Source organism: Myxocyprinus asiaticus, chromosome 2, assembly GCF_019703515.2.
Source record: "Myxocyprinus asiaticus isolate MX2 ecotype Aquarium Trade chromosome 2, UBuf_Myxa_2, whole genome shotgun sequence".
In the NCBI taxonomy this organism is placed as follows: domain Eukaryota; kingdom Metazoa; phylum Chordata; class Actinopteri; order Cypriniformes; family Catostomidae; genus Myxocyprinus; species Myxocyprinus asiaticus.
The window spans coordinates 16,411,523-16,438,992 of record NC_059345.1 but is presented as its reverse complement, the minus strand read 5'-3'; the positions used below and the strand labels follow the sequence as shown (position 1 = coordinate 16,438,992).

Sequence of the window (27,470 nt, the reverse complement as noted above, 5' to 3'; positions counted from 1 at the left end):
GAGGATGAGTCATTTTGAGAGGTGCAATAGATTAGCAGATCATCTTAATATTAAGAAATCAACTTTTGCAAATCTTACTTTATGTAGTAGTAAAACTGATTGTTACATTTTGGATAGATACAGTACCAGTCAAATATTTGAACACACATGACTGAATTTGTTTCTCACAACCTTAAAACCTTATGCTTGAAATTAGTTTTATACAAATATAAATTGATCCTACAAATGCATTTCTTTACTGAAAATCAAATGAAATATTTTTGAACGGAAGTGTTGGACTGGATAGTGATGAAAAACAGCCAAGAAGTGGCCAGCATACATGGGAACTCCTTCAATACTGTTTAAAAAGCATGCCTGTTGGCACCCCATGAAGTTGGTTAGAGAATGCCCAGAGTGTCAAAATGCAAGCTTATTTATTAAAGCTGAAGTATGTAATTTCTGTGACACTTGCGCCACCAAACAGAATTGCAAAAATAAACAATGTTTTCAAAACATTTTACTAAATACGCCCCTCATTTGCAGTTGTTCAAACAGTCAGATAGTCCCGCCCCTAACTCACGGCATTAGTTGAGTAACGTTATTGTTTCAGGTCTAAGCGGGTCTCTCAAAACAAACACAGGAATTTTTATAGCACAACAGAAACACAGTGTTTACTGTTTCTGAGAAACAAAATTACCTATTAATGGCTTACTTATAGTTGCCTCTGCATATTAAGCTGGGTATTTTAAATTATTTTAGCATTCAATCTAATTTGCATTCATTTTTGTGTCTATAGATGGAGACAAGGAGTTTAAGCTATGATAGAACAAAGTATTTTAATTATTGCTGTCAGTCGATTAAAAATTTTATATTGCGATTAACCGCATCATTTTCCGTAGTTAATCACGATTAATTGCAGGTTTTGAGAGTGCTGAAAAAGTGCTGAAATTTGAAAATTAAATGTTTCCCAAAGTCTGTCTGGGAGGTTGACTAATTGAAAGAATTAGTCCCCACATAGGTTGCATTTTCATTGCAATGTGCATTAAATCTCTCATCCACCACAATATTAATCTGCCGGTAGACTGTGGCTTTCTTCTTTGTTACAGTGATTGTGAAGCCACATCCATGATTCGCAGCAGGGCGTCAGCTCCACTTTGTACTACATATGAAAAGCGCTTGCGGACAATAACGTCTCATTCTGCTTTTCCGTGCATTTGTGGTAATTGAAATGTGCCTTACTTAGGCTGAAAAATACTTGATTTCTGTCACAAGTCCCATCTGGGCTTGTTTTATTTTCTCCATCATTTGATCACTGACATGGCTTTTGTGTGTGTTTGTGGTGCGTACATAAGGGTAATGACTCCGGGCGGACACATCGCAAAGGTTCTGCCCTCAAACCAGTGTTTATGCTGTATTAACGGTAAATGTGTTAATTGCGATTAAGAAAAATGTACGCGTTAAACCATTTAAATTAATCGCATGCATTAACGTGTTAATTTTGACAGCTATAGTTTTAATACTGAAAAAGTTAAATACTTAAGCTTTAACTGACGTTAAAGACTGGTAAGACGAAACCTCGGTTAATAAACAAGCTTTCATTTTGAATCTTGCATTTATAATTTTTTTCTCTGTACATTTTATCCAATAACTTGCACCTCGAATTTAAAGGTGTATGTTTATGTGTCTTTTTATTTTTTTTTTAAAAAATGGGGTCATTACATATTAAAAAATGTAATTACAAAATTCCACATTTCCATTTGTGTTACTTCAATGTATTGATGATTTCACTATTCTACCCTACAAAGGAAAAACACAGTGCACAAACACTGAAACAGAGAAAATGGCTTTAAAGTTACTTACAGTAGTTTTAGTGTGGATTTTCTAGTTACTGCAATTTTTACACTCTGTTTTCTCTAAATTGGAGCATAGTTCACAGTACTGATAGTTTTTCCAAACCTGTCTAAGAGACCTAATTTTTACAAAATAAACTCTGCAAAAAAAGAAACTTTCAACTGCTTTTATTTTCAGCAAACTAACATGTGTTAATATTTGTATGAACATAAAAAGATTCAACAACTAAGACATAAACTGAACAAGTTTCACAGACTAACAGAAATGGAATAATGTGTCCCTGAACAAAGGGGGGGTCAAAATCAAAAGTAACAGTCAGTATCTGGTGTGGCCATCAGCTGCATTACGTACTGCAGTGCATCTCCTCCTCATGGAGTGCACCAGATTTGCCAGTTCTTGCTGTGAGATGTTACCCCACTCTTCCACCAAGGCACTTGCAAGTTCCCAGACATTTCTGGGGGAATGGCCCTAGCCCTCACCCTCCGATCCAACAGGTCCCTCACGTGCTCAATGGGATTGAGATCCGGGCTCTTTGCTGGCCACTGCAGAACACTGACATTCCTGTCTTGCAGGAAATCACGCACAGAATGAGCAGTATGGCTGGTGGCATTGTCATGTTGGAGGGTCATGTCAGGATGAGCCTGCAGCAATGGTACCACAGGAGGGAGGAGGATGTCTTCCCTGTAACGCACAGCGTTGAGATTGCCTGCAATGACAACAAGCTCAGTCCGATGATGCTGAGACACACCGCCCCAGACCATGACGGACTTTCCACCTCCAAATCGATCCCGCTCCAGAGTACAGGCCTCGGTGTAACGCTTATTCCTTCGTTGATAAACGCGAGTCCGACCATCACCCCTGGTGAGACAAAACCGTGACTCGTCAGTGAAGAGCACTTTTTGCCAGTCCTGTCTGGTCCAGCGAAGGTGGGTTTGTGCCCATAGGCGACGTTGTTGCCGATGATGTCTGGTAAGGACCTGCCTTACAACAGGCCTACAAGCCCTCAGTCCAGCCTCTCTCAGCCTATTGTGGACAGTCTGAGCACTGATGGAGGCATTGTGCGTTCCTTGTGTAACTTGGGCAGTTGTTGTTGCCATCCTGTACCTGTCCCACAGGTGTGATATTCGGATGTACTGATCCTGTGCAGGTTTTGTTACACGTGGTCTGCCACTGCAAGGAGGATCAGCTGTCCTTCCTGTCTCCCTGTAGCACTGTCTTAGGCATCTCACAGTATGGACATTGCAATTTATTGCCCTGGCCACATCTGCAGTACTCATGCTTCCATGCAGCATGCCTAAGGCACGTTCATGCAGATGAGCAGGGACCCTGGGCATATTTCTTTTGGTGTTTTTGGAGTCAGTAGAAAGGTCTCTTTAGTGTCCTAAGTTTTTATTACTGTGACCATAATTGCCTACCGTCTGTAAGCTGTTAGTTTCTTAAGGACCGTTCCACAGGTGCATGTTCATTTTTTGTTTATGGTTCATTGAACAAGCAAGGAAAACATTGTTTAAACACTTTACAATAAAGATCTGTAAAGTTATTTGGATTTTTACAAAATTACAAAAGACCTTTCTTTTTTTGCTTAGTTTATGTACTTACTGGAAAATAATAATAATAATAAATTAGGTATGTCCAAAATAGTGATTGTTAGTCTACGTGCAAACAAAACTAAACTTTTTTTTTTGCACTACAAATTTTGTGACAAGTGGATTGATATTTAATCCAGATACTGTCACTTACAGTATTTAGGGATTAGTCATTAATATATCATAAATGTATCATTCAATCTAATCTGCTTCTGCTCACAGTCAGTTTTGTGTGTCTGTAGATGGAGACAAAGAGGAGTGTGAAGATCTTCGGAGGACAGAATCCGACAGTGTCCTTAAGAAGGTAGGATGTCCTGTTGCTCCATCCAGCTAATAGGAAATTAGACTTTCAGTGAATTTCAATTGCATTTTAACTAGGCTTGACGCAACTGCAGCACCATTTAATTTTCCTGTTTTTACTAAAAGGGAAATGCTTTGTGAAGCAAAGAAAATCACAGCCAGTCAGTACATATTTGATGTTTAACATACAGCTATGTATAGCAGAATTTTTGGACCAATCCAGTGCGTGACTACAATAATAGAAACCAAGAGACCAACAAATTCTTTGTATGACACTGTTAACTGTGTCATTATACTGTGGCAGCTCAAGAGAAAAATGCAGAAAAAAGCTTAAGCTCTGTTGACAGCATTTGTGGTGTGCTGTCAGTGATCACAGAAAAATTTCGACTTGTTCTTTAGTTTGTACAAACAAACGAAAAAGTGTTGACAGTTTACAATACATTGATTGCCCCTTTGACTTCCATTTTAAGTGTCCTTCTCCGCAGACATTGTGTTTTGTCTTGGCTATACACAACACATAATTCAAATTCATTTAAACCGACTCAGTTCAGGAAACTCTGGGCTGTCAGTAAAGGGTTAAACGTTCAATGTACGGAGTCATGTGACAAAACAACATCACAGCAGAGTTTGTCTTTGGGTGAAACGCCAACAAAACTACATCTGGGAAGAAACCTATTTAGGTTTTTACATTAAAACCTGTTTGAGTCAAAAGATTAGAGTCTCTAGTTCCCTATCTGTCACTCACTCCACGTTGTGTCGATGTAGTGACACTAGGGGTCACTCTTGGGAGCCCGAGACACCTCTGGTCTTTGATAAAAGGCCAATGAAAATTGGTGAGTGGTATTTGCATGCCACTCCCCCGGACATATGGGTATAAAAGGAGCTGGAATGCAACCACTCATTCAGATTTTCTCTTCGGAGCCGAACGGTCATGCTCACTGAGCTGAATACTACTGTTCATTCACCTCTGCTGGATCTGACGGCGCATTTCAGCAGCTTCTCCCCCCTCTGCACTGGTGCACTGCAGAGAATGCCCCTGGGCACTTCGGCAGAATTAAAAGAGTATATTTCTCAAAAAGAGTATATTTCTCTAAAAGAGCGGCACACACGGAACGTCTTTTTAAAGACGCGTCTTTTTAAAGATGCTTTTCCGATTGTGTGTTATTCCTGGTTGCGCTCGTTATCTCTCGCCTTCTGACGGTCACGATCACTGTCTTTCGTGTCTGGGCACTGCTCACGCGGAGACAGCGTTCGTGGATGGTCATGTTCTCATTGCGAGAATATGTCCATGGCAACATTGCAGTCGCGGCTCGCCTTCGTAAGAAAGCTAGCCACCCCAGAGGCTCCCGCCTCGGTTCTTTTACCCACGGGTTTGAGGCCAGCGCGGCTAGCACTGGGGGCGATTTGGATCGCCTCCGCCGGGTATCCCTCCGCAGACCTTCCATTCCCCAGCACGCTCGTCTGCTCGGGCTTCCGGATGAGTCCGCCGGCTTGTCTCACGGCGAGTTCACCTCTTATTCGGAGCCCGCGAAAGTGATGAGCTCTCGAGCGCAGCATCGGAGAGCGGGCTCGTCCAGTTGGAAGCCTCAGCTGGGCTCCTCCTTCGGGGTTGATTGCCCAGTCACAGGCTGATACAGAGATGACAACATGCTTTCCCGGGCAGCCGCGAGCGTCGGCTAGAGTGGAACTCACTGCTCTTCCCTGAACCCTCGCGGCTCGGTGATTGGTTCCTGGGCTCTCGGCGCCGCTCAAAGCCACGCCCCGCCCCGCCCCCATTCCTTTCTTCCCGGAAGTGCATGAAGAGCTGACAAGGTCACGGGAGGCACTTTTTACTGCCCGGTCCTGATCTATTCAGCTTCCCCGCCCTCACTACCCTCAATGGTGGGGCGGCCAAGGGCTATTCGGCAATCCCCTGGTGGATAAAGGCACTCACGGTGCACCTATGCCCGCAGAACGCTGCCATCTGGCACGGGTGCCCAAAGCCCCCGTCCAAGGCCTGTAGGTTTATGTCGTCTCTGACAGCCAAGGCCTACGGTGCCGCTGGACAAGCCGCCTCTGCCCTGCATGCCATGGCTCTCCTGCAAGTCTGCCAAGGCGCTAAAGGAACTGCACGAGGGTAGTTCCACCCCGGGATGGATGCAGGAACTGCGCTCGGCGGACGTTGGCCACACTAGCGGTCCAGGAGCGCCACCTTTGGCTCAACCTGGTCGAGATGGGAGAGGCCGACAAGACACTATTCCTTGCTGCCCCCATTTCCCAGGCGGGCCTATTCGGCGACACCATCGAGGACTTTGCCCAGCAGTTTTCGATGGTAGAGCAGTAGATGGATGCTAGCCAGCATATCCTGCCCCGGCGCGGCTCAAGATCCCGCACCCCGTCTACTCATCGCCAAGGGCGTCCCCCTGCAGTGACTGCACCGGCTCCACCGCAGCCCGCCCCTTCGGCCCAGCCCCGGCGTGGAGCCCACCGCAGGAAGCAGAACTACCACAAAGCTGAACTACCCGCTGAAGTGGTCAGACCTTATATCGGCTCCTCAGCATAAAACCTTAATGAGTGGTTGCATAACAGCTCCTTTTATACCCGTATGTCCGGGGGAGTGGCATGCAAATACCACTCGTCAATTTTCATTAGCCTTTTATCAAAGACCAGAGGTGTCTCGGGCTCCCAAGGGTGACCCCTAGTGTCACTACATCGACACAATGTCTCGTTCCCTCCATCAGGGAACGGAGGTTACACCAGTAACCATGACGTTTCATCTGATATGCCATTTTTACAATTTGAGCGAATTATTGCGAAACGGCATGCTGTTAAACACAATGACTACTAGTGATGCACCGATCCTCCGATACTGAAGCTTTTAGATGGATCAGGTATCGGTCCGACGAGCCCGATCCAAATCCGATACTTTGTGTTAGTCATGTTCATTACTGTCAAGCTCCAAAAATGACATAAAAGAACTATAAAAACACCATTAAAGCAGTTCATATGACTCGTGCATTTTATTGAAAGCCACTTGAAGATGTGCGATAGCTCTGTGAATCACAAAAGGCTGTTTAATAAGTAAATATATAGTATGCGCAGCGCCAGCGTGTTAGTGAATGGTGCTGCTCTGTTGACAAACTCACGCACAGGCTGGTGATGCACTCACGGCTATTTTTAGCCTTCACAGAAGTGCACAATATTTGAGCGCTACACAAGAACAGTGTCTCAGATGTAGATTCTCAATAGTTTGGTTCACTTATAATATGAATTTAGAATGGCACCGAAGGTGCATTTTACCAGAATTTGAATAAGTGAATTCAACTACTGTGAACTTGCCTACAAACAGACACATACAGAACTTCCTGGAGAGTTTAGAATGTCAAAATAAAAGTGTGAGGGTTTAAAAGTGCATGATTTAAATATATTACTGTTGTATTTAAAATGAAAATTCAATAATAATAATATTAATAACAATTTATTATTAATATTATTATTATTATTTTCATCATTAGTATTTGTTTACAATTTATAACAATATTTAAGTTGAATGGGTTCCAAAAAATGACTGTGTGAATGAAAAGTGGACTGATGTCTTACAGCTAAATTGAACAAAAAAGAAATCTGAATCCTTTAAAGTCCAAATGCAAGTTGAAACATTTTTGGGGAAAAATGTTTTGGGACTCGGCTACGAAATTCAGTTTGCCAGGCGCCCGCCCAGGTTCAGCGGCATCCGCTTCACCTCGGTGAAAGGCGTGAACGCCACTACCTTGCGTGCGGAGATCGCTACCCTTCTACGGAAGGGTGCCATAGAGCCTGTCCCTCCGGCCGAGATGAAGAAGGGGTTTTACAGCCCCTAGTTCATCGTACTGAAGAAAGGCGGTGGGTTACGGCCAATCCTGGACCTGAGAGTACTGAACCGGGATTTGCACAGACTCCCGTTCAAGATGCTTACGCAAAAACGCATTCTAGCGAGTGTCCGGCATCAAGATTGGTTCGCAGCGGTAGACCTGAAGGACGCGTACTTCCACGTCTCGGTTTTACCTCGACACAGACCCTTCCTGCGGTTTGCTTTTGAGGGCCGGGCGTACCAGTACAAGGTCCTCCCCTTTGACCTGTCCTTGTCCCCTCGCGTCTTCACGAAGATCGCAGAGGCAGCCCTTTCCCTGCTAAGGGAAGTGGGCATCCACATCCTCAACTATCTCGACGACTGGCTAATCCTAGCTCACTCTCAGGATATGTTGTGTGTACACAGGGACCTGGTGCTCATGCACCTCAGCCGGCTGGGGTTTCGAGTCAACTGGGAAAAGACCAAGCTCTCCCCGGTTCAGAGCATCTCTTTTCTCGGCTTGGAGTTGGACTCAGTCTCGATGTCGGTGCGCTTCACGAGCGAGCGCGCACAGTCGGTGCTGAACTGTCTGAAGGCATTCAGATGGAGGACAGCAGTTCCACTGAAACTTTTTCAGAGGCTCCTGGGGCATATGGCATCCTCAGCGGTGGCCACACCGCTCGGGTTGATGCATATGAGACCTCTCCAGCACTGGCTTAAGACTCGAGTCCCGAGATGGGCATGGCATCACGGGACACATTGCATGGTCGTCACGCCGAGCTGTTGCCACCTCTTCAGCCCTTGAACCAACCTAGCATTTCTACGGGCAGGGGTTCCCCTAGAGCAGGTCTCCAGGCGTGTCGTGGTTATGACGGACGCCTCCAAGATGGGCTGGGGTGCCGTATGCAAAAAAGTATGCGCCTCAAGTCGCTGCAAGCCACTCACGTCCCGGGCGACCTCAACACTGCAGCGGATGCATTGTCACGACAGGTTATGCTCAGGGGAGAGTGGAGACTCCACCCCCAGGTGGTCCAGCTGATTTGGAGTCGATTCAGTCGAGCACAGGTAGATCTGTTTGCTTCCTGGGAATTCTCCCACTGCCCGCATTGGTACGCCCTGACCGAGGCACCGCTCGGTATAGACGTGCTGGCACACAGCTGGCCCCCGGGACTATGCAAATATGTGTTTCCCCCAGTGAGCCTACTTGTACAGGCCCTGTGCAAGGTCAGGGAGGATGAGGAGCAGGTCATCCTAGTAGCACCCTACTGGCCCACCCAGACATGGTTCTCGTGACAGGCAACCCCTCCAGACCGCGCCTCATCTCCTCGTAGGACCTCTCCCTTCAAGCCCCTGGAGTCAGTTGAGCTTAAGGCTCTCTCTTGAAAACTGCCCTCCTGACTGCGCTCACGTCCATCAAGAGGGTAGGGGACCTGCAGGCGTTCTCTGTCAGCGAAACATGCCTGGAGTTCAGTCCGGGCTACTCTCACGTGATCCTGAGACCCCGACCGGGCTATGTGCCCAAGGTTCCCACGACCCCGTTTAGGGATCAGGTGGTGAACATGCAAGCGCTGCCCCGGGAGGAGGCAGACCCAGCCTTGGCGTTGCTGTGTCCGGTGCGTGCTTTACGCATCTATTTGGATCGCACGCAGAGCTTTAGAAGCTCAGAGAAGCTCTTTGTCTGCTTTGGCGGGAAGCGGAAAGGGAGTGCTGTCTCCAAACAGAGGATCACCCATTGGGTCATTGACACCATCGTGATGGCATATCACGCTCAGGACGTGCTGCCTCCCGTGGGGCTATGAGCCCACTCTACTAGGAGTTTGGCGGCCTCCTGGGCCCTGACCAATGGCACCTATTTGGCAGACATCTGCAGAGCAGCGGGCTGGGCAGCACCCAACACCTTTGCGAGGTTCTACAATATCCGGGTTGAGACGGTCTCATCCCGTATATTGTCAGGTACGAGCAGGTAAATTCTGGGACAGCTGGCCGGGTGTACCGCTTGCGCATAACGCCTTTCCCCTCCCCTGAGGTGAAGACGTGCACTTTTGACTCCCAGTCATGTTCACAAGTTGTGATCCCTGGATGACTTTCTTCCTTAGCCCTGTGGCAGGCAAGTTTGAGGAGAAACTCGCTACCAGCCCACTACATGTGCTAACTAAGCCCTGTACGGGGGTAGGTGCTCAACATGCACTGGTTCCCCATAGGTGACCCCATGTGATATATCTGCCGCTAAATCATTTCCCTGTCGGAAAACTGCATCTTCCTTGGGCAGAGGGTCCTCTGCCCTTGCTCACCGTGTTTGTAGAGTTCCTCTCCTCTCGGGTAGGACCTACCAGGTGACTTCTTCATATGACATACTTCCGACAAGACTCGGTAAGACCATGTGACGTATTTCCACTTGAAATGTCCGGGGGAGTGGCATGCAAATTCCACTTGACAATTCCCATTGGCCTTTTTTCAAAATCAGAGGTGTTTGGTGCTCCCAAGAGTGACCTCTAGTGTCACTACATCGACACAATGTCTCGTTCCCTCCATCAGGGAACGGAGGTTACGAAAGTAACCAGAACATTTCTTAACAAGCTATACATTTATACTGAAATAATGTGTAGTTAGAGGTTTGTGTTTCTTTACATATTAAAGAGTACTCCCAATTAGTTTCACTCAATAATGTAAAAATGTTCTAAACTGATTATGCAAAAAAAACAACACTGGTATCGGCTTGGGATCAGTATCGGCCGATACTGAGATTTCCAATATCGGATCGGAAGAGAAAAAGTGGCATCGGTGCATCCCTAATGACCACTATTGTGGACAGTAGCGCTAGTTTTTCCATTAGAAATCCTATATTTTGTGTGCATTTTCACATTGAGAAAAACAAATGTTGCTTTCAGAAGCTTTATATTGAGTTAGGATGAAAATATGGTGTATTTTGAACTGTTCTGAGACCAGTGCAGACAAATCAAATCAAATCAAATCAATTTATTGTCACACAGCCATATACACAAGTGCAATGGTGTGTGAAATTCTTGGGTGCAGTTCCGATCAACATAGCAGTCATGACAGTGATGAGACATATACCAATTTACAATAAACATCAAATTAACACAACACAATTTAAACATCTGTTATACATAATTAAACTCGACTTAAAACATCAAATTAACACAGCACAATTTAAACATCTGTTATACATAATTACACAACTTAAAACATCAAATTAACACAACACAATTTAAACATCTGTTATACACAATTACACTCAACAATATACAATAATAACATACATTGCACAGTATACAATATGCTGTTTTTGTTTTTTTTTTTTTTTTTTTTGTTTTTTTTTTGTTTTTTACTATATAGATACTATATAGATACACATTATTCAATAAAAATTAAAATATATATGAAAAAAGTATATATATAGAATGTACAGTATTGTACTGTATTGACATTCAGGCTGTCGGTTGATAGTCAGTTGTTAAGAGAGACATAATATAATGACATTAATATAATTTATGACAGTCCGGTGTGAGATAAAAGAGTAATAAAGTGCAGGGATGATGTATTTTGATCGTGGGAGATCAAGAGTTCAGAAGTCTGATTGCTTGGGGGAAGAAGCTATCATGGAGTCGGCTGGTGCGTGTCCTGATGCTGCGATACCGCCTACCTGATGGTAGCAGTGAGAACAGCCCATGGCTCGGGTGGCTGGAGTCTCTGATGATCCTCCGAGCTTTTTTCATACACCGCCTTGTATATATTTCCTGGAGGGAGGGAAGCTCACCTCCGATGATGTGTTTGGCAGTTCGCACCACCCTTTGCAGTGCTTTGCGGTTGTGGGCAGTGCTATTGCCGTAAGACACACAGTACACTTGAGATTAAGTCATTCACTAAATAGGGAGCAAGGGAGCATCCTATATATTTCCTATGCAGCTAAGCACATTCACTCTTAGAATCCAACCATAAGTTCAGTTTCAGTCTGCAGATGATGTTTGGACTATTCAACATTTTCAGCAGACATGGAACAATGGTAACCAGTACATAGATTCTGAATTTATATTGTATCATTTTATTTTAACATGTTTGGCAATGATTGGATGATGCTGCCCATTACTTTGAATCAGAATTGTTTAAGCTAATTTCTAATGTAATGTCTGTAATGTCTCAAAAATATGAATAAACAACACTTCTGGAAACATAAACAATTTGATAAAAAAAACTTTCTATAGCTTGGTATTATTTAAATTTCACAACTTAGTCCCACTGTCCACAAATGTTGCCATCAATTTATGTTGCCATCAATGTTTATTAGGTGCTACTAGTTACAAATCAAAAAGGGAAATTGAAAATGCACACAGCATCACGCTCAAGTCTTACTAGATTTATGAGTCTGGCACCTTGCTGCTTTATTTATTTCACCTGGTTAGAACACGGTATAGAAAAGTATAATAATTATTTGCTGAAGTACTGTATATTATTTTTATTTACATTTTCATCAACATCTTTTAAAACATTTCAGCTCACAGCATCCTGTACCTAAACCCCAAATGAACCACCCACACTGCCCTCTAGTGTCATTTAGTCCTCACTACACACAGAAAAATGCCCTGTTAATATTTCCTGTCAGTTTGGGTAGCTAATAGGAGTCATTAGTGGAGTAGGGGCTTAGTGGAGGGTGGAAAATGAATAGCACCACTGTGCTAGGCTCAGGGCTGTGGGCTGGTTGGTGCTGGGCTGATTAAACACTCTCAGCTGGCCTCAGTAAAGCTGCAGTCTCTGCTTGTCTTCTCCACAGGAAGGAAATGCCAACCTGTTGCTCCTGCTGAAGAAAAACAGTGAGGTAAGACAGGGAAGCATGCTTCTTTCAGAGCTCAGGCTTGAGCAATTTTTGGGTTGTGGATGTCATTTTTAGCATCCTGAGCTGATGAGGGATCAAAGTGTGTTCACCTCACAGCTGCTGTGTATTTGTATGTTATGTAATAAAGGGTTTTCAAGCATTCTGTATTAAATCATTCTTAACTGAAGCGGAATGCCCATTCAAAACAGCACGTGCCCCCTCAGATTTTTGAATGCAACTTTCCTTAATAGTTGTATTTATGTATTTGTTTTTGTATCTTTGATCATTTAGTTGAACAATTATTGAAGGTAAAAAAAAAAAAAGAAAGAAAAAAAAAGTGTTGTCTAAAACACTTTGGGAGAAATAACACATTCTAATGTAAAACATTTGGTTAGTCCAATTAAGTTTGCTTTAAAGGTGCACTCAGTCATTTTTTTTAATATGTCATCTTGGACTTAACAATGACACCTAGGGGCATGGTTGGAACATCATTCAAATGCAACTGTTTACAGTTAATGTTGTAGAAATTCACAATTCACAGTCAGTCAGGGTTAATTTATTCCCTGATTGAAAGTGTTCAATAACAGGGTGGTTACTGAGATTAAGAGAGTAGTATCCGGCTGGTCATGTGATTCTAACATGGTCCCTCCATGAAGCAACCCTCTCCTTGTTGAATAAAAACGGCTTTTATAAGGTTACTTATATGACTGGAGTGTCTGTGAATCTCATGCGAGTGGTCATGATTTTATACAAATGTATAAATGTTTCAAAATGTAAATTAATTAACTTTTTAAATTAGGAAAAAAATCAGCCTGATCTCATGAACGTTACATGACCGTGGCAAAATGTTTAGCAAAAAATGTTTTGCTAAATTTTCGCGTGCTTCATTACATGTTTCACATGCAGTTTCCAAGTGAATTCTCCAGCTGGGGGCGCCAAATGTGAGTGAAATAGTGTCGTAATCAGACAAGGTTTTTTAAGGTGAATATTATATGGAGGTTTTAATGATTAAAAAAATACCTCCCTAACTTAAAACTTAAGCCTTAACATAACCAATAGTGATATACAGTAAATGCAAATGAGAGGTAATCAAAACAGACATCCTTACCCTAAACCAGTTGTTCTCAACCTTTTTTTGATGAACGCCCCCTACTCAGTATTTGTGTTATTTGCTTAATTTGCTCAATGCAACTTCGATGCTTTGTATAATTTTAAAGTTTTGTTAATAAATTCAGCAGGCTTACGTATCATGAATGTGAGACCAAACTTTGCGTTTCTTGAATTCAAGCAGATGGAGGGCTATATCTGTGGCCTGTAAAATGAAAATGCGAAGACAGAAACTAATAATAAAAGTGATATTGTTAATATATTTTACATTTGCCTTTTTGAAAATTGTAATTTATTCATTAATTATTATTATTTTTTTAATAGTTATAATAGTGGTATTTGTAACAAGACCATAGTAAACACATGGAAGCGTGGATCTTCTTCACTACCATGGTTAGATGTCACATAATTTCTATAAAACAAACTATGGCATTTTTGTAATTATAAACAGTAGACCTACTCTAAACACATGTAAAAACACTAAATACAAAATATATAACTAAATTCCCTCACTCCCCTAATGTAGCCTATTACAAATTTAATAGAGCTGAAGTAGTGATATGATAATATTAATTATCAATCTATTTCCACCTAAAGTACAGTTAGTGTTACGATAGTAAATTCGAGGGTGGTGATGTAGAATTCTGTGCCGAATTCAAATGGTTTCTGCTTCTCGTGCCTTGCTTCTCACTGATTCTCACAAAGCTGCGATTTTAAGAGCTTGAGCTTTAAGAGCTTTGCACTCGAGCTGCTCTGTCCATTGAGACGTATCCATCTACAGAGCCATACAGGTGCATTAGCCGAGGTTGTGTTTCCGCCTGTGTATTTGACGCTGCTAAATCAGATACTTCAGATGCGTCACTAGACTTCAAATTCAGATGAACCACGGTACAAATGCGTACCAACCTGTATAATTGAGAACCAACTGATATACTCCAAGTCCAGATAAATGTTTTAATGCAAAGAGGAACTTGATGATAGATTTGATTATTGATATCGATAGAGTGATAAACGCCCCTCATTTGTAACCTAACGCCCCCCTCTCTACTAATTTGTTCTCGCTCGCCCTGGCATCTTTTAAACGCCCCTTGTATCTTTTTACCACCCCCGTTGAGAACCCCTGCCCTAAACCAACACCTAAACCTAACCAATACTGTGGAAAAAGCAAATGTGACATGAGAAACAAATTTTCTGAAGTAACCACATAATTTTGTGTGGCTTCTATGACACTTTTGTCTCATGTGTCAGCTTGTCTATTTGGCTGGGTTTGAACTGCGGTCTTCCAAGCCCAGAGTCCAGCACTCTATCAGGTGAGCTACTGCAGAAGCTAATCACATTAGAATAAATTTGTAAATGTAAGTTGGTCTGTAATACAAGCGTTAAACTGTATAGTTTTTAAAATGATGCGTAATAGTGTTTCAGTATCATAACATAGCAGTGTGTGAGTAATATTGTGAAAAATAAGTGTTTATAGAGTCTTAATCAGCTGTTGTAGTCATTATTTGTGTGAAAGTGAATAAAACACGCAGTTGTTGTGGCGCCTCTCGTGTTAATTTCACTAGAAAACTGCGGCGAAATGTGGAACGTGGCACATAGAAGTCAGTTTGCTAAAAAATTAGCTATAGTAACATTCATTCAATAAGACTAGGTTAAAAAAAATTACTAAGTGCACCTTTAATCTGAACATTACCTCATCATCTACCCACCCTCATGTCATTTGAATCTCAAATGACTTTTTTCTGTGGTACACAAAAGGTGTTTTTTATCAAAATGCCATAGCTATCTTTTCCATTCAAAGAAAATGAATGGTGATCATTGGCTGTCCAGCTCAGTTTGAATTTTGATTGGTTTATATATATATATATATATATATATATATATATATATATATATATATATATATATATATATATATACGGTCGGGATTTTAACCCTTGTCTCTTGCATGCTAAACTATAATTGTACAGTACACCACTATTCTAACACATCGTCCAGTAGTAGTAGAACTACTAAGTGTTTTTGCATGATCCCCTTGAATCTCAAATGTGATCAATAATGTGTCTTTTTGTGACATAAATGCATTTTGTAAGGTAAATTATTCCTTAAAGTTTTTGCTCTCGAGTTCCATATTTGTTAAAGATTAATAGAGTAAATGGATACACTATATTTCTATACTCTGTCTGAAGTCTATATTGTGTAACAGCTTGCTAGTGTCATACTGAATATTTTTGAGACCTAACCAATGACAGACAGTCTTGTTTTCCTATGTTTTGTTTTTCCTGACAGCAGGTCTTGACCAGTGTCACTCACCTCCACGACCTCCTGTCCTCACTGCAGGTGTGTATCATTTTAACAGATACTCTATTATACAGTATACTATATGGGGAAGAAACGGTAAACAATATATATTTACAAATATATATTTAAATCCTGAGTGTTTAGATCCTTAATAGTTATAAGTCGGAATATAGGCCTGCATTTGTAGTTCTTAGATTCAGATTTATAGTAAATTTGAATGTATATTTATAAAACTGAATATATTAATGTAATTTGTAACATATAAATGTAATTTATAACAATTAAGGCCTATACAGTTGTAAATCAGAATATATATTTGTAAATCCAAGTATACTGTAGACATTTATAGTCTTAGAGCTGAATATTTAGTTATAGTATAGTAAATCCTGAATGAATAATTGTAAATCTGACTGTATGAATGTAACTTAAAATATCTGGATATTTTTTTAGATTTTATATCATTCTTGTTTGGCAAACAGTAATACAGTATTACTGTATATACATAATGTGTTGTTCTACGTGATTTATATATGGATTCAATAATTATAAAAAATCTGATAATGTAATTATAAATTCTGAATGTATAAAAGTAAATCCAGGTAAATAAATGTAAACTGAATATACTCTATATTATTATATTTTAATATATCGAAATAAACCCTAAATAAACAATTGTAAAAATTTAATATATAATTATAACTCTGAGATATTCAGATTTTATATACTTTTTCCTGTTTGGCCCCCATAATACTGTAATATCATATGTTGTTCTATATAGTTTCATATGGATTTTCTCCACAGGCCGTGGTTTTGCAGCAGGACACCTTTATCGAGGACCAGCGTCAGGCGCTAAATGAGCGCACCCCTTCCCGCACCCCATCCCGTCCCTCCTCCCATCCTTCCTCTCTGGTGGAGCAGGAGAAACAGCGCAGCCTGGAGCACCACCGCCAGGAGGCCGCTGCCCTACAGCGCCAGCAGGCTGCACACGCTGAGGAGAGACGACGGCGGGAGAAAGAGTGGGAGGTGAGAGAGCGGGAGCTTACGGACCGGGAGGTTCTGCTCCACGTGAGAGAGGAGGAGGTGCGGAAGAGGTACAAGGAGCTTGACGAGGCGCAGCAGGAGTTGCAGGGGAGGAAGGAGGATTATCAGAAGGATCTGGAGAGACTGAGAGATGCTCAGAGGCGGCTGGATAGGGAGAGGGAGCAGGTGCAGATGGAGGTGGAGCGAGTGGAGCACCTCCGGCAGGTGGAGGTGAGATTCATACTTATTTTTGGCATAGCCTCCATATTATCTAGGGCATGGGTTTACAAATTCGGGTATGGAGACACCCAGGGGGCCACAAGGGGGTGCTAGGGGGATCTGTGGAAAAAAATATATAAGAATGGTTAAAGGTGCTCAGTGAGTAAAGACGCTGACTACCACCCCTGAAGTCGCAAGTTTGAATCCAGGGTGTGCTGAGTGACTCCAGCCAGGTCTCCTAAGCAACCAAATTGGCCCGGTTGCTAGGGAGGGTAGAGTCTCATGGGGTAACCTCCTCATGGTTGCCATAATGTGGTTCGTTCTCAGTGAGGTGCGTGATGAGTTGTGTGTAGATGCCGCGGAGAATAGCGTGAAGCCTCCACATGTCTCCGTGGTAACGGGCTCAACAAGCCACGTGATAAGATGCGCGGATTGACGTCTCGGACACGGAGGCAACTGAGTTTTTTCCTCCACCACCCAGATTGAGGCGAGTCACTATGCCACCACGAGGACTTAGAGCACATTGGGAATTGGGCATTCCAAATTGGGGAGAAAAAGGGGAGAAAAAAAAGGAGCCGTTGGCTCAAAGGACCATGGTAGAGCCGGGGGTTCGGAGGACAGAGGCAGAGCCGGTGGGACTGAGGATCAAGGCGGAGCCATAGGGAAGGAGGTCCCCGGTGGAGTCGCAGGCTCGGACGTAGGGATAGGAGTTGGATTGCTGGGTTCATTTTGAACGGTCAGGTATTCTGTAACGTTCTGTAATGTCTGTAACGATGTTGCTGGCACTGGCAATGACAAAGACGATGACGAAGAAGTAAAGAACCCAAGTGCAAATTTATTCCAACAGTGTAAATCCATAAACCCTGACTACAATCATAAATAAACATAAACATGAACTTGACATAACATGAACTTGGCTTGGCATAACTAGACTTGACATAGACTTTACATGAGGGTTAAATACATGACAAGGGAACCACATGACATGAAACAGGAACTAGAATTTCAAAATAAGACATGAAAAACATGAACTAACAAAATACACATGACACCTACATACTGTATATTGCAAAATTACAATTCATGTCTTTAGGAGTTAAACTTTTTTAGTGAGGAAAAAATTACTGCATACACCTTTAACATTTACTGAATTTGACATTTATTATTATTTTATTTATATTATTATTTAATTTTATTACCATTTATTTAATTTTGTGAAATATTACAAGATAATACATTTTGTCTTCACAACAGCTTGTTTATGGGTATTTACTGTATAAAATTACAATATATTGCTGTATTTATATTGTAGGAAGGGGGTTCCTCGCAAGGGATCATCATATTTGGGGGTCCATGGTATTAAGAATTTTGAAAACCCCTTATTTAGGGCTGTGCCAGTAAAATAATATATTTCATATATTATATATTATGCTTGTGATATATTGCTATTATTTCTTAAAATTTTTTTGCACACAATTTTGCATCTATACTTTAGATATTTTTTTAATGTTTTATTTATGTTTGCATTCATATAATTCCCTACTTTTATTTTAATCGTGAAGCTGGTCATCTAAATAATAATAAACTCTGAAAACTCTGCATTTTTCAGTGCAGATAGAGCTGCTTCTATGAAGTGAATTGAACCATGTTGTAGCCCATCCGCCTCAAAGTTCGAGGAGTTATGCTTTCTGAGATGCTATTCTGCTCACTACAATTGTACAGAGCGGTTATCTGAGTTACCGTAGACTTTGTTAGTTCAAACCAGTCTGGCCATTCTCTGTTGACCTCTCTCATCAACAAGGCATTTCCATCCACAGAACTGCTGCTCACTGGATGTTTTTTGTTTTTGGCACCATTCTGAGTAAATTCTAGAGACTGTTGTGTGTGAAAATCCCAGGAGATCAGCAGTAACAGAAATACTCAAACCAGCCCGTCTGGCACCAACAATCATGCCACGGTCCAAATTTCTGAGCTCAAATTTTTTACCCATTCTGATGGTTGATTTTAACATTAACTGATGCTCCTGACCTGTTTCTGTTTCTGTTTGATTTTATACACTGCACCGCTGCCACACGATTGGCTAATTAGATAATCGCATGGATGATCGTTGGTGCCAGATGGGCTGGTTTAATAATTGCTGTGTACAACTGTGGTGAGAAGAATAGCACCTTAGAATACTATTCTGAGATCTGGGTTGGCGCTATTTTGGCGGCACAAGGGGGACCTACACAATATTAGGCAGGTGGTTTTAATGTTGTGGCTGATCAGTGAGTATATATATATATATATTACGATATGTATTGTAAAGTAGTTGCCTAGCCTTAGCTAGAATTTGAATTTGAATAACTTGAATTGTACATTGTTTGTTCTGTAGACCTTGCGTAACAATTTGTGGTTGAGAGCATCCACAATTATAAATTTTGAGGAATTCATGTGACATGTTCATAGAGAAATTCTTGCAGTTTTAAAATAAAATGTGAATTACATTTTTTTGTTTTGTTTTTTTACAGATTGTAAACTTGATTTTGAACTGTAATTTTAGAGTATTAGTCAACACTGTCCTGTCAGAGCCGAAGCCTAGCGGTTAGGCCAGTTGACCTGTGGCACTTATGCGGACGATGCAAGTTCAGTTCTAGCTTGTGTGAATTCCTGATCCAGTTCCCTCCTTTTTCTTATTTAATTTCGTCTCTCTGATATACCTATCAATAAAAGTGACTAAAAATGTTCTATAGTTCAACTTGTAAGCATAATGCTATTAATGCCAAGGTCTTGAGTTTAATTTCCAAGGACGTACCCTGTATAAAATGAATAGCTGGAATTCACTGTAAGTTGCTGTGGATAAAAGCATCTGCCAAATGAATAAATTAAAAGGCCAAATTTTCCTTACATACAGGTATTGAACAGTATTTGGTCTCAAGGTTTCACTGACCCATGTATTATCATGCATCCCACAGGCACGGTGTCAGCGCACCCCCTCCAGCACTTCAGAGGACTCCCTAAAACTCCACAGCAGCAGCTCTGTGGAAAAAGAGATCTGGGAGGGAGAGCTATCATCCAGCCCCAGAAAGAACTCCATCTCTAAACACAAGGGCCGCAGCCTCTTCTCCCTGGGTAGCAAAACTCAGAGCTTAGAGGGCCAAAACCAAATCCCCACACGACTGTTTCAGCTGGCTACAACCAAGGAGAAAAAGGACAAGAAAAAGAAGAAGAGCAAGAACCAGCAGCCCTCTCAGGAAGCAGGTAAGATAATGGGCCCTGGCACTGAATGCCCATAAACTGATTCAACAGAGATAAAGGATCATACATGAAATTGATTCAATTAGCCACGAAAACCACAGCGGCCATATCCGTTCTGACTGGAATTGGTAACAAGTAGGGCTGCAACATCTAATCGATAAAATTGATTATTATCGATAATGGTAATCATCGACAATGAATTTCATTATCGATTAGTTGGATATATGCGGCAAGCATGGTGAAGCTTCATCAATGAATGTTACGCTCCACTTAACAGCCCAGTGAAAAAACTTGTTGCATGATGAAACTCATTTGAAAAACAACAGGGACAAGTTGAAGGGGAAAAGTTGTCCAGTGCACAAGAGCACTTTATAAACACTTCAAATAAGATCATAGTAAGCATACAGTTTAATGTGGAGCATTTGCTGCTTCAGGTACTTTGACAGAGGGTGTGTGCTGATTGATGCGCTTAAGAGTTGTTTATCTCCAGCGCATAACTTACATTTTACTGCTGTTTTCTATGTTTTACACTTGTACATGTTATGAATTCAAAACCAGGCGCGTATTTCGCAAAACTGTTTGTTTTCACCCCATGCGAGTCTCCGTTAAACTTCACTGAGCAAGCGAGTGTGCGCATCACCTCAGATCGCGAGAAAGGGAGCAGTGGAGCGCAGTCATCTTGATTTAACTTGTGCAACTTCATACTGCAATTTCAGTTTCAATGTAATTATTTGTGCAGCTCATGGATATCACATTGATGTCTCAGAGGTCAAGGTGTGTTGGTTTTTAAAGTGTTTTAGATGATTTCTCCTCCTCGTAATATAATGTAATATAATGAGCACAGGGATGAGACTTTTCAGCGCAAGAGTGAATCTGCACTGTGTTTACAGATGATTGTACTGTATTAAACTGTGTATCATGTGTTTAATCCTCCTATTGTCTTAAGAAATGACATCCTCCTTTTGACCTTCAGGTATTTTTTGACCTGTTTTAAAAACCATTCAACATGCATAAATTCTTGATTCGTGTTAACATTATAAAACAAAATTTCAGGATTTACTCATAACACACATCAGACACATTGCATCTGAATCTATTAAACTGTTCGCTTACTGTAAGCACAGTAGTGCCATAAACTATCAAACAGTCATGACATAGGAAATATTCATGAAGAAAACTGTTTTACGATCAGGTGCAATAGTGTTTTTAACTCCCCTGTCATTCAATAACAGTTCCTTTGCAAAGCTTGAATCGTATTATGACTGGTTCACAAGCAATCCACGCTGATATGAGTCGAAAAAAACGCACATACATAAACCAAAGCACAGTGAATATATGCACACATGGTCAAAACGGTCAAAGACATCCATCTGGTGCATGTTTACATACACCAACAATTTAAAATAGTGCAGATGAGCTTGAGAAAGTGTCCAGGACGCTTTGTGCTCAAAACAGTAAGACCAAGAGCAGCTGATGAAACAAATGGCTCTCCTTTTCAGAGTTGTAACTTGACATCGTGTCTTTTAAAAGCGGAACGAGATACATGACACCGGTCAAAGACGTCTGTCTAGCTCATGTTTATATGCAATATACAGGTGCATCTCAATAAATTAGAATGTCGTGGAAAAGTTCATTTATTTCAGTAATTCAACTCAAATTGTGAAACTGGTGTATTAAATAAATTCAATGCACACAGACTGAAGTAGTTTAAGTCTTTGGTTCTTTTAATTGTGATGATTTTGGCTCACATTTAACAAAAACCCACCAATTCGCTATCTCAAAAAATTAGAATATGGTGACGTGCCAATCAGCTAATCAGCTCAAAACACCTGCAAAGGTTTCCTGAGCCTTCAAAATGGTCTCTCAGTTTGGTTCACTAGGCTACACAATCATGGGGAAGACTGCTGATCTGACAGTTGTCCAGAAGACAATCATTGACACCCTTCACAAGGAGGGTAAGCCACAAACATTCATTGCCAAAGAAGCTGGCTGTATCCAAGAATGTTAACAGAAAGTTGAGTGGAAGGAAAAAGTGTGGAAGAAAAAGATGCACATCCAACCGAGAGAACCGCAGCCTTATGATTGTCAAGCAAAATCGATTCAAGAATTTGGGTGAACTTCACAAGGAATGGACTGAGGCTGGGGTCAAGGCATCAAGAGCCACCACACACAGACGTGTCAAGGAATTTGGCTACAGTTGTCGTATTCCTCTTGATAAGCCACTCCTGAACCACAGACAACGTCAGAGGCGTCTTACCTGGGCTAAGGAGAAGAAGAACTGGACTGTTGCCCAGTGGTCCAAAGTCCTCTTTTCAGATGAGAGCAAGTTTTGTATTTCATTTGGAAACCAAGGTCCTAGAGTCTGGAGGAAGGGTGGAGAAGCTCATAGCCCAAGTTGCTTGAAGTCCAGTGTTAAGTTTCCACAGTCTGTGATGATTTGGGGTGCAATGTCATCTGCTGGTGTTGGTCCATTGTGTTTTTTGAAAACCAAAGTCACTGCACCCGTTTACCAAGACATTTTGGAGCACTTCATGCTTCCTTCTGCTGACCAGCTTTTTAAAGATGCTGATTTCATTTTCCAGCAGGATTTGGCACCTGCCCACACTGCCAAAAGCACCAAAAGTTGGTTAAATGACCATGGTGTTGGTGTGCTTGACTGGCCAGCAAACTCACCAGATCTGAACCCCATAGAGAATCTATGGGGTATTGTCAAGAGGAAAATGAGAAACAAGAGACCAAAAAATGCAGATGAGCTGAAGGCCACTTTCAAAGAAACCTGGGCTTCCATACCACCTCAGCAGTGCCACAAACTGATCACCTCCATGCCACGCCGAATTGAGGCAGTAATTAAAGCAAAAGGAGCCCCTACCAAGTATTGAGTACATATACAGTAAATTAACATACTTTCCTGAAGGCCAACAATTCACTAAAAATGTTTTTTTTTTATTGGTCTTATGATGTATTCTAATTTTTTGAGATAGTGAATTGGAGGGTTTTTGTTAAATGTCAGCCAAAATCATCACAATTAAAAGAACCAAAGACTTAAACTACTTCAGTCTGTGTGCATTGAATTTATTTAATACACCAGTTTCACAATTTGAGTTGAATTACTGAAATAAATGAACTTTTCCACGACATTCTAATTTATTGAGATGCACCTGTATACAGGGTGTGATGACATTAAGTAGGCATTGATGTTTTATCGCTGTAGAGGTGGCCATGTGATGTAGGGAAGCCACGGAAATAGAGAACGAGGTGTTTTTGCAGCTTGGTTTCAGTTAATGCTTTTATTGCTTCAGGGATTAAGTTTTGAGTTCTAAAATGTACAGTATGTTGTTATAGTAGAATGACCTCTTATACAGTGCATCCAGAAAGTATTCACAGCTTTTCACTTTTTCCACATTTTATTATGTTACAGCCTTATTCCAAAATGGATTAAATTCATTATTTTCCTCAAAATTCTACAAACAATACCCCATAATGACAATGTGAAAGAAGTTTGTTTGAAATCTTTGCAAATGTATTAAAAAAAAAAAAAAAAAAAAAAAAAAAAATCACATGTACATAAGTTTTCACAGCCTTTGCTTAATACTTTGTTGAAGCACCTTTGGCACCAATTACAGCCTCAAGTCTTTTTGAGTATGATGCTACAAGCTTGGCACACCTATTTTTGGGCAGTTTCTCCCATTCTTCTTTGCAGGACCTCTCAAGCTCCATCAGGTTGGATGGGGAGTGTCGGTACACAGCCATTTTCAGATCTCTCCAGAGATGTTCAATCGGGTTCAAGTCTGGGCTCTGGCTGGGCCACTCAAGGACATTCACAGAGTTGTCCCATAGCCACTCCTTTGTTATCTTGGCTGTGTGCTAAGGATCTTTGTCCTGTTGGAAAATGAACCTTCGCCCCAGTCTGAGGTCCAGAGCGCTCTGGAGCAGGTTTTCATCAAGGATGTCTCTGTACATTGCTGCATTCATCTTTCCCTCGATCCTGACTAGTCTCCCAGTTCCTGCCACTGAAAAACATCCCCACAGCATGATGCTGCCACCACCATGCTTCACTGTGGGGATGGTATTGGCCAGGTGATGAGCGGTGCCTGGTTTCCTCCAGACATGACGCTTGCCATTCAGGCCAAAGAGTTCAATCTTTGTTTCTCATGGTCTGAGAGTCCTTCAGGTGCCTTTTGGAAAACTCCAGGCGGGCTGTCATGTGCCTTTTACTGAGGAGTGGCTTCCGTCTGGCCACACTACCATACAGGCCTGATTGGTGGAGTGCTGCAGAGATGGTTGTTCTTCTGGAAGGTTCTCCTCTCTCCACAGAGAAACGCTGGAGCTCTGTCAGGGTGACCATCGGGTTCTTGGTCACCTCCCTGACTAAGGCCCTTCTCCCCTGATCGCTCAGTTTGGCCGGGCGGCCAGCTCTAGGAAGAGTCCTGGGGGTTCCAAACTTCTTCTATTTACGGATGATGGATTTTTTTTTTTTTTATTATTTTTAATAAATTTGCAAAGATTTCAAACAAACTTCTTTCACGTTGTAATTATGGGGTATTGTTTGTAGAATTTTGAGGAAAATAATGAATTTAATCCATTTTGGAATAAGGCTGTAACATAACAAAATGTGGAAAAAGTGAAGCGCTGTGAATACTTTCCGGATGCACTGTATGTCAAAATATAAAGGAAATTTTGATTCCTCATGACATGACCCCTTTAAAAATAACAAAAAACTGTAAGGGAGATTTTTGTTAAGGAGTAAAACCTTAAGGTGGGTGATATGCTGGAACCGCAGTTTTGTGCAACCGTTCCACAGGCTGCTATTTTCTAACAATAGCCATGTGTAAAATTAAATAGTATTTCCATGTGAATTTCAACTACTGCAATGGATCCTCAAAATTCATCCACAAAAGTGAACTTGAGCATGGACAACAGTGCTTCAAAACAACTACATATCTACAGTATATCGAGCGATTCTGTATTTTTTTTTTTTTTTTTTTTTTTTTTAGTCTGGTGCTCTGAATTATTGAAACATTGTCTCTGTTGTTCTGCTGTTCTTTTCAACAGCATCCCATCTGCTGCCCCTGACAGAGCCTCCAATGGATGGAGAGATCTTCTTCTGCTGATGTACCCATTATCCCTTCCTTCCAAATCATTTCCTCTCATGGACTCCATATCAAGTCATGCAGGAAGTCACCCAAAGTGCCCTCTTCTTTTTCTTGGCATACCCCAGTTATGACCCTGCAATCTTACTACAATATAAGAGAATGGATTTCACAAAATCTGTCAAGAAGATGTACGAGTCATGTCACACCCCAAAATCAAGATATAAGAAATTATATATTTTGTTTGTATTGTGACATCAATCCCCCATTCTCAGTGCCGCAAAGCAATACAACGAAACATAATTTCACAATACACACAAATCATGGTGGTATTTGGTGTATTACCATTCATTTATGCTGATCAAAATAAAATATTACTGTAGTTTTTACTATAATTAAATACTGCACTACAGTTATGATAATCTAATGAGAATCACAACTGATATAAATGTAAATGAGCCTACAAAAATACTCAAAAGTAAAACTTATGGACGCATTATGGTTATGAGAATTTGGGAAGAGAAATTGCTTAATTGTCATGAAAATAATGTCACAATGCAAAAAAAAAAAAAAAATCTTAATTATCCTAAATCCTAAAAGCATACCATTAGACATATTGGTCTTTGATTTGCTTGCTTTTCAATGTGTGAGTTTAGTATATTAGACAAATTCGAACTTTGGATACATTGTTAAAAATGTACTAGTTGCCTGAAACTAAATGTCTCTGTACTTTGCACTCCCTTACAAATCAATTGTTTGTGTCAGAAGGTTTAGAAAATGCAAAAATAGTAATTGTAGCGCCCCCTATTGGCAATATTTTTATGAGGAATAAGCATACTGGCTTATTGCATGTAAGAATCACAATTTAATATTTAATTAGATTACAAGAAAAAGGTGGTATTGCACTCTTTCCCATGTTTTCCATTTTAGGTTTTTAAAGGAATTTCACTTTTGAAATGCCACTGAGCACTTTAACACCATTTAAATGTTACTCTTACCCACAAAAATTGAAAATACATTTTTCATTAGCATTCCAAAGATATTGCCATAGGTAACATTTAAAAAAGAGTTTTTGGGGCTACTGTATAACATACCAAGGCATTTCATGCTACTTAAAGAATCTTGAATCCTTCTGTGTTTGATACTTAATAACTGTAGCAGGATATATAAGCTGTTCATACTGTATAAATCTTAGACCCCTGAGGCATTTTTAAAGCTACCTGCTGGACAGGTAAAGGAGATGGTAGTAAAACAACCACACAGGATACTGTACCTAAACTACATAGTTCACCCTAATGGATCAAATTCAACCAACCACATCTAAATGTTGGAATAAATTGGACAGCCTGTCTTCTAACATTCTTAGCACAAATGTCCACCTATTTCATCATGCATACATGCATATTTGCCTTTTTGACATATTTTAAGAAAGACATCAAAGTCTTTAGTGCAATGAGGAAATCTCTTAATCTTTTTTGTAAGAAGTCATTTATTTGTCATTCAAATTGGAATTATTCTTTTCTTCTTCTTCTTTTTGTTTTTAAAGCAGCACATGCTCTAAAAGTCTCACTCATGCAGGTTTGTTTGCATTTTTTTACCTGCACTGACTTGATTCTTACATGGGAGGGCAGCAGAGGTTCAAGTATATATATATATATATATATATATATATATATATATATATATATATATATATATATATATATATATATATATATATATATATATATATAAATTGAAAGCTACTCTGTGGATTTACATACATTTTAAGTGAAGATGTCAGAGGAGACACACACTTGATACAGTGCAAGAATTATTGTTTCTTCACATGCACAAAGGGAATTATTTTATCCGGAAAACAACGCCTATGGCCTTAAGGAACTGTCAGTGACACTTTTGTCCTCAGGAAAAAGCAGGGAGAAGGCAAATTAGGCATACTGTAGTAAATTAAAGTCGCCTTAAAGCCTTAAACAATGATGGAATGCTCTAAAATATAGCCCAGCATTTTCTCAGGATTATAGTTTCACTCTTTTATCTTTGTTTTGAAAGTAAATTCCATTTGTACATTAAGGTACATATGTTTTTTTGCTTAATAAAAAGGAAAAAAAAGTCATATGTAAATATTATTTTGTGTAACATGTTTC

General features: G+C 40.8%; 1 protein-coding gene across 2 annotated transcripts in view; it reads left to right on the top strand.

Moving 5' to 3' along the window:
• LOC127413265 (A-kinase anchor protein 13) overlaps nucleotides 1–26,504 on the top strand; it is a 119,455-nt gene extending 92,951 nt beyond the window's left edge. For both annotated transcript variants that reach the window (XM_051650249.1, XM_051650259.1), the window contains 6 exons: nucleotides 3,659–3,720; nucleotides 12,314–12,358; nucleotides 15,749–15,799; nucleotides 16,562–17,011; nucleotides 19,954–20,239; nucleotides 25,289–26,504. In XM_051650249.1, coding sequence (XP_051506209.1) covers nucleotides 3,659–3,720; nucleotides 12,314–12,358; nucleotides 15,749–15,799; nucleotides 16,562–17,011; nucleotides 19,954–20,239; nucleotides 25,289–25,347 — 953 coding nt within the window. In that variant the 3' untranslated portion in view covers nucleotides 25,348–26,504. The remainder of the gene's footprint in view (nucleotides 1–3,658; nucleotides 3,721–12,313; nucleotides 12,359–15,748; nucleotides 15,800–16,561; nucleotides 17,012–19,953; nucleotides 20,240–25,288) is intronic.
• Nucleotides 26,505–27,470: the final 966 nt, after the last annotated feature.